This window comes from Phaenicophaeus curvirostris, chromosome 1 (genome assembly GCF_032191515.1).
Source record: "Phaenicophaeus curvirostris isolate KB17595 chromosome 1, BPBGC_Pcur_1.0, whole genome shotgun sequence".
NCBI lineage: Eukaryota > Metazoa > Chordata > Aves > Cuculiformes > Cuculidae > Phaenicophaeus > Phaenicophaeus curvirostris.
The window spans coordinates 191,105,224-191,120,307 of NC_091392.1; the positions used below are offsets into that span (position 1 = coordinate 191,105,224).

The window sequence follows — 15,084 nt, forward strand, 5'->3', positions numbered from 1 at the left end:
GACAGCTTTGAAAAATAGATGCTGTGTCTGTATAAGACTGTGTCATAGATATTAGACACCATCCAACCTTCCTGAGAGTGAGCACTCATGACACAGCACAATACCTACATTGGTGAGAATGGGGTCATATTTTTCCATATTTTAAACCAAGCTAATACAGCACCACTTCAAGCTCTCTTCTTCCCAGCATTACTGCATTCCAAAGGCATTGTTCTGCTTTTGCTGCTTTCTGCTTAAATGAACTACTTATTAGCTACAAATCATAGCTTTTTGAAATATAGAATAAAGAGGAATTTTCAGAGTAAGTGGGTTTTCTATTGGTAATGATTCCTTTTAAGCACAGAAAAGCATACTTTTAAAACCTACCTTTTCAGTGTACAGGGTCTATATATATATGGCTTTTCAATGTTTACCTTTTTCTTTTGATTTTAAATTATATACTATGGCATTATTTCAGCTTAAATTGATTTTTTGAGCTGAGCGTGGCATTATTTCCATATAATAAACTAATGCAATATATGCAGCTACTTACTTCCACTTTGTGGAATTTGTACCCACAGGACTCTCCAAAAGCAGAGTTCCTATCCATTTTTATGTTTCTTTTCACAACATAGATAGTATAATCAAAAGTAATTAAACTCCCCTTTCAGAAGTGGCAGTAGAAGGATGTCCTGTGTACAGACATTAGAGCAACTAGGGTGCAGTTTTAAATAAATATTAAACAACATTGGATATTTATTACCAAGCACAAACTCAAACACAAACTAGTGTGATTTGGGCATGCTTCCAGGATCAGGCAAGGCAACTGATATAGATGGTTCACCATCCTGTACTTGGGATTAAAATATCTCAGGTGACACCTGTGTACCTACAAGCTCTTGAAGTGTACAGAAAGCAAAATTCAAGCCTTCAAAACTCACAAGCAGAAAACCAAAGCTTCTAATGAAATAAGTACCTCCCAAATTACACAGGTGGTAATGCACACATTTGGTTTTAGGATACAAAACTGTGATATATCACAGAATCACAGAATCACTGGGCTGGAAAAGACCTCCAGGATCATTAAGTCCAATCATTCCTATGAACCACTAAATCATTTCTCTCAGCACCTCATACACCCATCTTTTCAACACCTCCAAGGATGGTGACTCAACCACGTCCCTTGGGCAGCCTCTGCCAGTGCCCAATGACCCTTTCCGTGAAAAAATTTTTCACATGTCCGTCCTGAACCTCCCCTGGTGTAGCTTGAGGCCATTCCCTCTTGTCCTGTGACCTGTCACTTGGGAGAAGAGGCCAGCTCCCTCATCTCTACAACCTCCTTTCAGGTAGTTGTAGAGAGCAATAAGGTCTCCCCTCAGCCTCCTCTTCTCCAGGCTAAACAACCCCCAGCTACCTCAGCCGCAACTTGTAAGACTTGTTCTCCAGCCCCTTCACCAGCTTTGTTGTTCTTCTCTGGACTCACTCCAGAGCCTCAACATCCTTCTTGTCGCGAGGGGCCAGAACTGAACACAGAATTCGAGGTGTGGTCTCATATATGCTGATGTATTCTCTTGGATCTGGCATGTAGGTATTTGTTAAATATTTACTCAGTATTCAATGTACTTTCCTCTGAAAAAAAAAGAGCAGCCCACATGCTTATTGTGCTACATTTCTCTTTGATGGACAAGTCTGATGTGTTAACTATGAGTTGAGTCAGTAGCTCCATTCTATATAATAACATGACTAGGAAAGGCATTTCCCATTCAGTAGAAAGATATGATTATTTCATTACTGCATGAGGCTTCTTCAGTCCAAATACTGGCTCACTGTTGTAACAATTCTCATGTGAGACACTGGTATGTTCATTCTACAAAAAGCTGGAGCTTTCTGCCTCAAACTCTTTGCTGCCCCGCCTCTGCAGTAGTTTGCTGACCCTAGATCAGACTGGACTGCTTAAGCAACCATCAGCCAGCTCAGTGTAAAATCTCCTTTCCCACTTTAAACTTCAGGGGAAACTGGTGTGTTATCCTACGGACTTCGCACTGACAGGGTGAGGTTCTGCGTTGCCAGATCAACTTTGGGGCAGTTGCCTCTAGCTGTAGGGTGCTAACAGCCGAGTCAAAGTAAAATTTTCAACCATTTCAATATATTAAGAAGAGTCTGTCCTTTGAATGTGACGTTTACTTGCTAAACTGGTTAAAACCTCCTACATAAAAAAGCAGTTCCAAGATCCCAATTATAAGAATTTGTATATGTTATTGAACCTTTTTTTTCCTAATTCCTTTGGATCATTACAAAGCTATCAGACACCTTATATGTAGTTAAAGAACTTCCCCTATGTTCATCAAGAGACCTCATTTTATAATTCACCTGGAAATAATGTATTTATTCTTCTGGCCTGCTCAGTTTTGCTTTCATGGTGCCTCAGATTGCTTTTATTTTGGTTTTCTGCAGAGCTGAATATGTGGCCACAGCTTACAAAGATAAATGCCAGATGTAAAATACTGTACTAGTACAGAACTGCAGATATTTTTTGTGAAGACTTGTCATGAATACGTTTTTCATCTCTGAAAGTTATTACACCATAAAGTCTTTACCTTCCATAGAAATAATGGTTATAGGATCACTTCTGAAAAATTATGAAATGAGTATAAATCAGTATTAGGTGGAAAAATTATTTTGCACCTTACAAACTACTGAATACTTGACTTGGATTTTATGGACTTAAAAAAATAGGAGTGTGATTCTGTTTCTTTGAGATCTTGTGCAAAGCAAGAGAGTGTTCCTTTGGTTGTGCTGGAGTAAAGGGAAAAAATCATCAATTTTTAAAGCATTTCTTAGTCAAACACATTGTGAATAAGAGGATTTCTCACTGAAAATTTGCAGGAAAGCACAGCCCAGCTTTATTACGCATTGTGTTTTGTCTAAAACTCTGTTTTAAAATACTTCCACTTAAACTTAGAGTTGGAGACAATTTTATCATTTCAGAGACTGGCATGAATATTTTTTCCTCTTTATTTCCTATTTGCTAAGCAGCCTTTCTGTATCCCCTATACTCCCACCTTCACAATATAGTTCAACTGAGAAATCTTGAGATGCAAAAATAATGAGTCAATGAGGCATAGAGACCCAAGATGCTCTGGATGGCAGAAATGACATCTCTTTCCAACAGTGGCCAGATTGCTTGGCAGATCAGAGAGAAGATTGTGCTTTCATAAAGAGAAAAAAGGACACACATTGAGTAGGTGAATAAGGTTCAAATCTATAGAGAAGTTTTCAAAGCAGTAAGAGCCAGAGTCTTTCAGGAATGGAGCCAACAGGGAACTGTTTTGAGAGCAATGATCATTTAGTCATAGGTTTTCAAGAAGTTGTAGGTGGTCCTCAAAAGATATTACATTTAGTTACTAAACTGTCATGCAGTAAAAATACCTTCTTTTCCCTCTGGAGGGGCTGCAGTGGGCAGAAACTAATATTGCTAAAAATGATGATGCTAAAGGAAACTTCTAAGAACTATTACTTTGTAGGTTTTCATGGAGCAGAATGGAGTCAGATGCATCAAGTGGGGAGCTTGAGAAACTGGACAACAGCTGGTTACAAAACCAAGCCCACTCACAGATACTAAAATTATCAGATGAAGAAGGCTCACAGTTTTGATACTGTCAGGTTAGACTAGATCTAAAGAGAGAAGAATAAAATCTGCATCTACAGATGTTTCATTTAATATGCTCTTTCCTCTTGAACTTCATTAGCCACATTTGTAAAAGTATCCAAGCATTATGTTGCTCTTTCCCCGGTCCGTCTTCAGAAAATTTAAGTAATGAGTTTTCATTGAAGCTTTTCATTCAGTTTGCTTTACTGTATGTTTTTTGGACTATCTAGAAGGCTGTAGTAGACTTCTTGCAAAAGGTTAACAGGTAAGGACTCATATAAAGACTCATCAGCATCTCCTGATGCTGCACTGATGGGACCTTATAAACAGCTTCGCTATGTGGGTTATACAAACAGAGCAGATACTGTTTCTCACTGCAAACCACTAAAAATTTACTTTCTTTCATTATGCCTGGTCAGAGCTTTTGTAAACTTTGCTTTTCGTCAACCACTGTTTTTCTCCTGGGTCTCCCACTCCATCAGCTGCTCAGAAGGACGAGTGGCAGGTTCTGTTGCAAACCATGTCTGTCAAGACCACTTTAGCAAGTCCCTGTTTGGGCCTTGGTTGAATGTCAGTGCATTTAGTCCCTGTGTCAGATTGACACTGGCATTCTGGTGTTCTGCTTACTGGCGAACTTCTTGGGTAAGCCTAATTAACGATTTAGAATAATAGAATTACAGAATGGTTTAGGTTGAAAGGGCCCTTTAAAGGTCATCTAGTCCACCCCTTGTGCCATGAGCAGGGCTATCTTCAACCAGATCAGGATGTTCAGAGCCCAGTCCAACCTGACCTTGAATGTTTCCAGGGATGGTGCATCTACGACCTCTCTGGGCAACCTGTGCCAGCATTTCACCACCCTCATTGCAAAAAAAACCCCTTCCTTATACCTATGAATCTCCCTTCTTTTAGATTAAAACCAATACCTCTTATCCTATCACAACAAGCCCTGCTAAATCCAGCTGGATTTGCATCCTAGCTGCCCAACAGTGTCAAAACCTTTCAGAAACTCACTTGTGCTATACATGGTCGTGTGGGAGCCTTTCTGTATGAGTACTCTTTAATTTTCGTTTCTTCATATAAGTGTTCCTTCCTTGTTTAACAAAGAACCCTTCAGCAAGATCTTTTCCATTCTTTTTTCTAACCTTAATTCCTTAATTCAGATGGCAGCTAAGATCAGTAGGTTGGTTTCAAGTTTAAGCTTTTCCTACGTCTAAATTGAACTGTAGAATGCAGACAGAGATAGACTCATTTCAAGAGAAAACTGTCAGATTTTTCTGCACAGTTAAGAGGCAAGTGGGCAGGGCTTTTTTTACAGACACCTTTTAAGGGAAATACTGCCACAAGCAATGAACTTGAGGGTCTCTATGTTCTGCTTTTTCCTCTCCTTTTGTCCTTCATCTGTCAACTCAGACATTTTTGGTCTGTCCATGTGTTCAGTCATGATGCCCTTAGCTCTTACCTGGCATTCTACCAATTTTCCTATCTATCCTAGTACTAGACTGCCCTGAGGTTGTTTAACGTGAGACAAGTGCTCTCAGCCCTAAATGGACGAGGTACATTTTGCTACATCCTGTGTTATTCTACTATCAAACAAAAAGGTGACAGCAGCTAATGCCATGAGATTCTGTTTGTAACAAATAACTACCTTTATCAGCACTTATCAGCTACATGTCTGGGAATGTCACAGATGAAGTGTCACGAGAATGTAAAAATCTCTATGCAAGGAATTAGCAGATTACTACGATTATCCCTCTAATGTCTCTATAAGGCGGATGTGACTCAATTGTTATTTTACAAGTGAGGTATAAAGATACATACAGGCTAGCTGACATAACTAGTGTCACACAGAAAGTCTGCAACAGAGGAAGAAACAGAACTGATATCACCTAATTTCATTAATAACGCTCTTCCCAGCAAGCAAAAATTTTCTGGATTTTCACTCCGTGGTGCTCTGGTGAAGTTTCATCCAGAGCAGAAGGACAAATCCCCAGCATGTCTATATCAATAAAAAATGGAAGTGGTGAATAGGATCGAAGACATGAAGAGATTTATAGCGACAAATGAAAATATTTATTATGAATAACTTGGCTGAGGATGGCTTAGCAGTCATGATAACCAACTTCACACATCTAAATACTTTAAAGGAGAAGGCAAAATGAGTTATGGAGGAAATATTTTGAGGAGCTGCAGAAATTCACTGGGGTGAGATTTCCCATGACGCCTATCCTCAGTCAAGGAAAGAGTATACATTTTTTTGCAGACAAAAAGGAGGTTAGAATGCATGGAATTTTTTTGAAAAATGTTTTGCAGAAGCGATATTTTTGTCTATTTCCCAGTGCCAAGCACAATGTCAGCAGAAAACATCTATGAATAAGAATATTGGAAAGGTTAATGTCAAAGTTATGAGACATTGGATCAGAGTCAGTATTAAAGACAAATCTTTAATGTACACCCATAATGTGAAATGGCTTTTGAGGAATATAGTTTTCTAGCTTCTCTTCTAAAACTGCTTTTGTTTGCTTGGATATTGCAACTTTCTTTATAGCTGAGCAATGGGAAAGTAAAAGCATCAGTATATCCCTGTTTGTTTTGCCACTGTGGCCCAGATCTCACCAGGAAGACTTAATTTGATTTTCTAGGGAATAAAGGATGACTTCACAAAATGATGGCATAAACTTGTCTGATACACTCTCTGACTAGAGAGCATTTTGACAATTATTTGATCTTTCAGGGATGGTTTTACGGAAAAATGAAAAAAAAAAAGAAATAAAAAGTCTAACTAAAAAAAAAAGCAAAGTGCTGTTCATTGTAAAACAAGAATCCATACAGCCGGATGTAAAAACAATGAAGGAAACAAACAAAACAAGCCAGAAAACAGAGGCAATAGGTGGAATCTTAGTAATTGAATGGGAAGATGAGACTCCAGCTACACAAAATTCAATTTTGTTCAACTGCAGAAAAGACTGAATTGGCAGGACTAAACCAATGGAATAAACCTCTTCTATTAACATGAGAGATAATTTTCTGTAAATATATTGAGCCATCTTTTAGCAGAGCTGAGCATCTTAGCAGTAGCACTTAACCTGTTTGTACTGTAATTGCATTTAGACCAAGGTCTTCTGAAGGAAATAGCTGACTAAATTAGCATTAACCAGGCTTGGGGGGGCTCTGCATTGTGGGTAGTTGATCTGGCCTCTAGAAAGGACGTGTTGACACTAAAGAAGCCAGCTGGTTCCGATGCACTGTAGTAGCTATTTTTCCCAAGTGGGGCAAATTTTGTCACCCAGGGAGGGAGATTTCAGGCTCTAGTCAGGCAGTCGGGGTTTTGATTTTCCCCCACTTTCCATCCCTCCTGCTTTTAACTGAATTCAGATTTGTGCATGTTGCTCCAGCTTCTTTTTATCACTGTGGTTTGGGAAAGATGTCCCCTTTGTGGGAACATCTTTCCTCAGCCTGTAAATAAAGCTATTGTTATAGTCCTCAGAAGGATAGTAGATGCAGCTGGGCTTGCTGACGAGCTGCATATCTGAGAAGGGATGCCAGCATCATCCAAGTTAGCGAGCACATAGTTGTGCTGACAGAGTTGGATTGTGGTGCTGCAAAGCATCATCAAGAATGAGAACCAAGTGTCTTCCTGAAAGGTGGGAGTTCAAGTGCATTTCTGACAGCTGCCAAGGAGAGAGGAAGTACTTTCTTTGTCCATGTTGTGATGGTGCTTGTTATTGAAGAAATAGTTGTCTCTGCTATGTAACGGACCAGATGCTTGCTGATATAAAGCACATCCCCCCATTAATATGAGCTGGGGATCTAGGCCAGTGTGCTTGCAATATTACTTAGAAGTCTGCAACTGCTTGGACATGCATACTGTGTGGGACAGCAGGAGAGACACCTGCAACGTGTTTTTTCCTTTTGTTGCTTTTAACTCTTGGAAGGAAGAAACAAGACATGGAATTATTCTTTTCATGCTCACAAAATTCTGTGATCCTGTCTCTCAAGTATTTTAAAACATTCGTAGACCCAATGTTGGCTTGAATATGCCATTTGTAATTCAGAATGTCGAGTCCCTCATGCAGGGCTTAGTATTCAGGTCTATAGTGATTCTTTGCCTTTCACAAAATGTGCAGCCATTTTATAAGAAGCTGAGAGAAGAAAGTTTCAAAGCCTGCCTCGGGTCTCTGTAAAGGAGAGATGAGGCAGAGTGGAGGATGGAGGAGATCATGGAATAATCTGGGAAGAGAGGCCTTACTTTTACTCTTAGACAGACACATGATCAGACATACTCACCTTGTGCAACGCCGAGCTACAGTTGGTGACCTGTTGACTTTAGTGGAGTTATTCCAAGCACTGACATTTTTCCAAGCAGATTCCATAGCATCGTGATCCTTTGAGTTATACTTTGCCTGGCTGCTATAGAGTGATGTGCATAATACTGTATGGAATATTGTTTTAAATTTATTTTATTTAGGAAGCTAAATGAGAGCCTTCAATAGGAGAAAGAAATAGAAATATGAAGAATAATATTAGCTCCAGACCTAGGTTCAAGTCTTCTCCAACATGAGTTCTAAAATGTCAATAAGTATATATCAGAGAAAACTCAGTGACAGAAAATTCATTTCCATTATCTCATTTTCCTGTGGCCTGTTCCAAAACAGTATATAAGTCCAGCCACATTTTAGATTAGCAAAACATTCTGGTAATGCTTCAACAATTTTTGTTAATACTGGATCTTTCCATTTAGATCAGTAGAAGTTTTGTTTAAGGCTCCGTGACAAATGATCTGCTTTCTTTACCTTGGAATATGCAAAAAGTGTAGCCCTTATGAAATAGAAATTATACTTCATCTTCTTGCATTATGTGATGTTAGGTTTTTAGGTGGAATATAAGAAAATAATTTGATCTTTTCCGTGTTTATGAAATCATCTTTACAAAACATTGCAGATATGATTCTTTGCCTCAGTGAATGAGTAAAGTGACATTTCTCGGTTGAAGTGGGTAGATAGCAAGTGCTGTTCAGATGATTTACTCTAGCTGAGACCTGGTCCAGCACCTGTAGAAACATTGGCTTTCAATCTCTGCTTTTCAGCAGGACAGCAGTTAGGAAAATCACTCACTGGGTCACGTTAGCACACTGACACCACAATTTGCTGTTGCTGCTCAGAAAAATAGTTACCTTCAGCCAAAAATTGGGTTCAGACACTCTCACAGACATGTGATGCTTTGTCTTTATAGGCAGCTCCTAAGGTAGCAATGTAGTAATGACTTAGAGGTCTGGCAACAGACTTTGGAATAAGAACCTAGAAAATCTGTCTTTGACTTTACTGCAGATTTTCTGACTGACCTTGGACAACTGAAAATCCCTCTGTGCTTTATTTCCTCTCTGTGTAAAATACGTATCTTGCAGTATTAATCAATGTTTGTAAAGGTCCTTGAAATCCTTAGATAAAAGAGCATATTACAGAGAATAGAGTAATTGAAATAGATGTAGCCTATAAAACAGTGCAATCTACCAAACTTGGAAAGAAAAAGACAGGAGGAATAGCCTGTCCTGTTAGCATGCTCAGTTTTCCAAGCAGTTTGTAGGGAAGCTATCTGACCCTAGGAAATTATCTGTCAATGTTTTCCCAAGTGTGGAAGAAATTAGCTGTCAAGCTTTGGTTAGGGTGCTTCTGTGACTTTTGAGCCTTAAATATGACCATGTAGTGCTTCATAGGTTTCTGTTCTCTTTGATTTTAAAATGTGCATTACCTTTAATTAGGGCTATATTCTCAAGACACTGTGACACTTAGTTGGTTACAGCAAATTCCAGTATGGTGTTGTGAATCCTGAAGAAGTCCATAGTTAATGAAGTGTATGCTGCAGGAGTTGCTTTTCGAGAGGAGGATAAAGATAAACCTTCTTCTAGCTATTGAAATTCTTACACAACTCCTGGGAAAGTCTTCAAGAGCATCATCGAGTCACAGAGCATGGTCCCCAGCTTTACAGGGCATAAGGGCCTGAGCTTTCTAATCGATAGGAATTTCCAGCCACAGAAGTAAAGGAAAAACCTGAATTTATCAAAAGACTTACTGTTTCTTATCATTTTTCTCTTTCTTGCAGGCACGCATGTGTGATTCGAGGTCAGGTGATGACAGCAGATGGGACCCCTCTAGTTGGAGTGAACATCAGCTTTGTCAACAATCCTCTTTTTGGATACACAATCAGCAGACAAGACGGCAGGTAGGATATCTTTATATTGATATATTTATGAATGATCTGGAAGCAGGAGTTCGAACCATCATCAGCAAATTTGTGGATAATACCAAACTGGGAGATGCTTTTGATTCTCTTGAGGGACTGGAGGCCTTGCAGCAGAACCTAGATAAATTGGAGCACTGGACTATGATTAGTGGGATGAAATTTAACTATTCTAACTGCTGGATTCTGCACTTAGGACAGAGTGACATCAAGCACAAGTATAAACTGGGAGAGAGTGGCTGGAAAGCAGCCCTGCAGAAAGGGATCTGTGAGTGCAGGTTGACACTGGGCTCAATATGAGTTAGCAGTGTGCCTTGGAAGCCAAAAAGGCAAACTACATCCTGGGGTGCATCAAACACCATATTACCAGATGGTCAAAAGACGTGATTATCCTGCTATATTCAGTGTCAATGTTGTCTCACCTTGAATACTGAATGTAGTTCTGGGCCCCACAATTTCAGAAGGATATGAAGGTCCTTGAATGCATCGAGAGGAGGGCAACAAGGCTGCTGAAAGGGCTGAAAGGAATATCCTACAAGGAGCTGTTAAGGACTTTGAGTTTGTTTAGTTGCAGAAAAGGAGGCTAAGGGGCTACCTCATTACTGTCTACAGCTTCCTGAGGAGGGGAGGCCGAGAAGGAGGTGCTGAGCTGCTCTACTTGGTATCCAGTGATAGGACACATGGGAATGGTTCAAAGATGCATCAGGGGAGGTTCAGACTAGACATTATGAAGTATTTCTTTACTGAGAGGGTGGTCAAACTCTGGAACAGACTTCCTGAAGAGGCAGTTGATGCCCCAAGCCTGTCAATGTTTAAGAGGTATTTGAACAAAGCCCTTAACAGTGTGCTTTAACTTTTGGTCAGCCCTGAGTTGGTCAGGCAGTCAGACTAGATGATTGCTGTAGGTCCCTTTCAACTAAAATATTCTCTTATCTTCCTCTTATCTTATCTTATCTTATCTTTTTTGTTGTTGTTGTTATTATTATTATTATTATTATTAATTTTGTGATAGTACCTAGAATATTTGGCCAACGATTGGGAAATGCAATGCCCATGCATGTAAAGAAAAGATGTCTCCTGCTCCCAACATCTCTATTCTTGCTAATTCATGTTGAAATTATTAGGAAGAAGCCATTAAGATTGCTGTTGTGTTAGAGGCAAGTGCTTAAAATCTAAGCAATCACGCTCAACTAAAACAAAAGCATTGCAAATTAGGAACGTCTTTTATCTTATCTTTTGTCTGTTAGTGCTAATTGGCTCCCTTTCTTTTAAGAACAAAAATGAAACATAAGGAGTTCCAGCTGCACATGCTATATGTATTGACTACTCACCACTAGCACTTGGGAGAGAATTTATAGATTTTAGCACCTCTCCAATCCACAACTTTCATTAAAGGTTTGACTCGGTCAGAGAAGCTGATAGAATTATAATGAAAGAGAGGAACATGTGCTAGCAACATGTGGTTAATGCTGCCTTGTTCATGCTCAGGGTAGTCTGCATCTACTGTACCACTGATGGTGACTAGGAGGCTTTCCAAGTGATGCTCCGTATCTTGGATTTCATGACAATAAAATCTGGATAATAAAGAGACATTTCACAAAAACTAGTCATCTCCTTTGGAAAAGGATGCCTCTGGATCTGGTGTCTTTGTATTGCCCATAGCTCAGGCATTACAGCAAGAAGGAGAATAACTTGCGCATTTATGCTAAAAGTGTCTCCCTGAACCTTACTGAAACTCCTTTGCATGAAAGTGAGATCCAAACTGCACTCTCAAGATCAGTTTGCTGTGTATAGACCAGCACAAAATCTGTGTCTATTAGAACAGGTAAATATGCCTGCAAAATTCCTGGACAATAATGCCTGCTACAACCATTTTTTCATCTTTTTCTTTGTCTTATATACAATACCCAGCTCCTGTGTGTCATCTTTCATTTAAATTGCAGGTGCTTTTGGGAAGGGATGATCTCTTTGCTTTGCAATTTCGCTGTACCTAGCACAGAGAGGCTTTATCTTAAACTTCACCTCTAAGCAGCAAACGTACCAGTAAGCGAAACAGGGAGAGAGCACAGAGGTGAGGACTGTTATCCAAGCTCCAGAGCTTTGTAATATTTGAGTAACTACTTCTGGGTGGTGAAAGGCAAATCCTCCATGCTGTAAACATATTTCTGGCTGCTCGAGCCAGAGACATTCCTTCCATACCGTGTCCTGCCCAACATCCAGCTAAGCAAGGGAACAAGTAATGCAGCTGGAGCGTCAGTATACTCCACCAATTTTCAGTGGACTGCTGGTTCCTCAGGGCCAGCTGCCAGCCTCCAAAGTTAAATTAGTTTCAAGGAGCTTGGTGCTGTAGTTTGCTGACTCAGGCCCCAAGAGTTACTCAGCTCAAAACGATAAAAATGACAGAGATCAGCCATCTTGGATAAGGGAATCTGTGACCAAGTGGGATTCATCCTAAAGCTGGAAATTCTATCAGTAGCTGCTGGTGGTCAGTCTAACTCCAGACTGCATGCTGTTGGCTCTTCTGATTTCACTTTCTTTACCATTCCTTCAAATCAGTCTGTTTCTACAGAAACCCTGTGCAGATCTGGTGCAGGACAAACATTCAACAAAGTATCCAGTTGCAGTATTGGACTCTTGAATCATAAGAATGCCATCCAAAATTGGATGAGGAATACATGCAGGTATTTTCTGAAGTAAACAGGTGCAGGAGTGCATCTATGTACTCTGGAGGTAATAAATAGACAAGTGGAAACCCTTCTTTTAAAGAACACCAGAATCCAGCAACTTCCTCAGTGGTGAGGTCTTCCAAAAATTACTTTGAAGTCTTTAAAAGCATTCAAATTAAAATTGTCAGGGCATAAAATTATGTCAGACATCCTTATTTCTAATCCTAATTTCACTGCTGGTTTAATGAGTAGCATTAGATGCATCTCTTAACCTTGCTAGGCCAGCCTGTGAAAGTGAGATAACATTTACTTGTCTTCCTTACTCATTATTCTGGCATTTATTAAATACTATGTGTAAATCACTTTCAAAATCATATAAAGAATTATTGTTATATTACAATTTCTATTCTGTATTTTGATGGTTTTCAGTAATTTTATGAATAGAGCATGACTCTCTTCTCATCAGCTTTTTCCCAGTGCAGTTTTCATGTGTCTGAGTCACTTCGTCTTAAGACGCTGATGCTCTTAAGCAAGAAGTAGCTTCTCCTGAGCTACAGTAGCAGGCTGCATGCAATCCCAGTCTATAGCAGTGCATGGTTGTTTAAGGTTATCTGGACCATTCTCAGCATGATTCTGTTTTGGAGGAAAAATGGGAGCACTCAAATAAGCAGTTATCTTGTTCCAGGGCTCATGAGATAACTGCATAAACTCACTGGCTTTATTATTTAGCACATTCAGCATAGCAATACTTATTCTTGAAGATGTTCATTCAGTTGCCTTAAATTGACTTAACAAATCAGTTTACTGATAGCAGGACAATAACTGTGTTTTTGGAGTTAGAGAGTTTAAAGACAGAATTGCGTCAGTTTAGCTACATTGGTTCATAAGCAGATTTTGCAGTTTGGTTTTGGGTGGTTTTCTTTGGCATGCCTAAGTTTCAAAATGAGTATTGTAAGTAAAATTTCACTTTTAAAATTACACTGAATTTTTCACCCCTGTAAGTAGATCCATTGTATCCCAGGTCTCTGCAAGCAGGTTTCACTGTTACACTACTCAGATATAGCTGCTAATAATGAAAGTCTTATCCTATTTAAGTCACATTATTTAGTCTGAGCAAAACTTTGAAAACTTCAAAGCTTGCATGTGTTTTTAGCCTAATTATTGGGTCACAGACTTTTTTGGATAACAAGGCATGAAGATAAAATGATAGATCTCAAACCACTCTATTGTATGTGTGATTTTTCTGTAAAGAAAAGTTAATACGTGGAGTGAAGTATTGGTACGGGATTATAAACATTCATTTTTATTAAACTAGTAGTTTATAGAGGCTATAAGGGTGTGTGTTAATTAAACAGCAGGGAAGTCTACAGACTTTTTCAGTATCATGTACCTGCCATCACATTCAGCAACTTTGACATGGCACTTTCAGAGCAATGGACTTTCAGAGCAAAGAGATGAGAAAGGGTTACACTTCCTGTGTAAGAGCTAGCTTTGCGGATAAATAGGGAATTTCATCCTTTGGCCTGTCTCTCCAGAGTCTTTTAAGAAAAACAGAACAATATGGCTGTACAAGTATGATTTTTTTTTAGAGTGATAAAAAAGACATCAGAGATCAGCAGCAGAACCAGAAATAAAATTATCTCATTCCTTCAATCCCAAGATAGTTTTGGTCTTGTTAAATTTAATTTCATTTGGGGAAGCTGGGAGGAGGGTGAAAGTCTGGATTTTTCTGTTTGGTTTTGGTTTTAGCTTTTGTTGAGTTCATCAAGGTAACTTCAAAGCTGAACCCTGTGACTCTGGGAAAAAAACAGCTCATGAGCAGCAGTGCCTGCTAAAAAATACTGCGTATCTCTGTTTTCACAGCTGTTGGAGTTTGACATGGAGGTAATGATTTCCTTTCTGCATCCTGTTTTGGGGATGCAGGAAAGGCAAGGATGTTTCCCCTCAGCAGGTTACCATCCTGGACCCAAGTACAATGAAGCCAAGAACCACTCACAATGGAGTGAAATGGAGGTGTTTCCAAATAAAAGTCTTTCCCACTTGACTAAAAACTTGTAGAGCATCATTTGTAATGTTTGTTTCTTTCCTCTTGTTGCCCCTTTCAGTGCCTGGATTCATGCAGAGTAAGCTTCTCCCTCCTAGCTGAAGGGCTTGCCAAATGTTAATTGACTGTTAAAAATGTTCTCATCAAAGTACAAATGCTGCACAGCTTTGCTGGCAAGGACCAGCAAGTTACTCATTAGACTGTTTCAAGCCAAGCTCCATAGGTCTGAGAAGCTGATGCCCCCATTTGAGTGGTAGAATAAACTTGTCTTTAGCTTTTTAAAATGCTTTCCGCTCCCTCCCATGGTTTCAATTTAAAATTCTTCCCTGAATAACTTTCTTTTCATGGTTATATTTACTAAATTGCACCTCAGACTATCAGCCATAAAAAGAAAAAAAGGATTATCTTGAATAATACCTTGCCAAAGAATTATTTTTTTTAGAAATATTTCATATCTGTTGTAGCTCCTCTGTGTTTTTTGAAGCCGTTCTGAAAGCCTTATAATTAATTTA

At 39.2% G+C, this 15,084-nt stretch overlaps 1 protein-coding gene across 6 annotated transcripts in view; it reads left to right on the forward strand.

Moving 5' to 3' along the window:
* The window catches only part of TENM4 (teneurin transmembrane protein 4), a 373,803-nt gene that overhangs the window by 279,864 nt on the left and 78,855 nt on the right, over nucleotides 1-15,084 (forward strand). For all 6 annotated transcript variants that reach the window (XM_069883272.1, XM_069883268.1, XM_069883269.1 and 3 more), the window contains one exon: nucleotides 9,725-9,844. In XM_069883272.1, coding sequence (XP_069739373.1) covers nucleotides 9,725-9,844 — 120 coding nt within the window. The remainder of the gene's footprint in view (nucleotides 1-9,724; nucleotides 9,845-15,084) is intronic.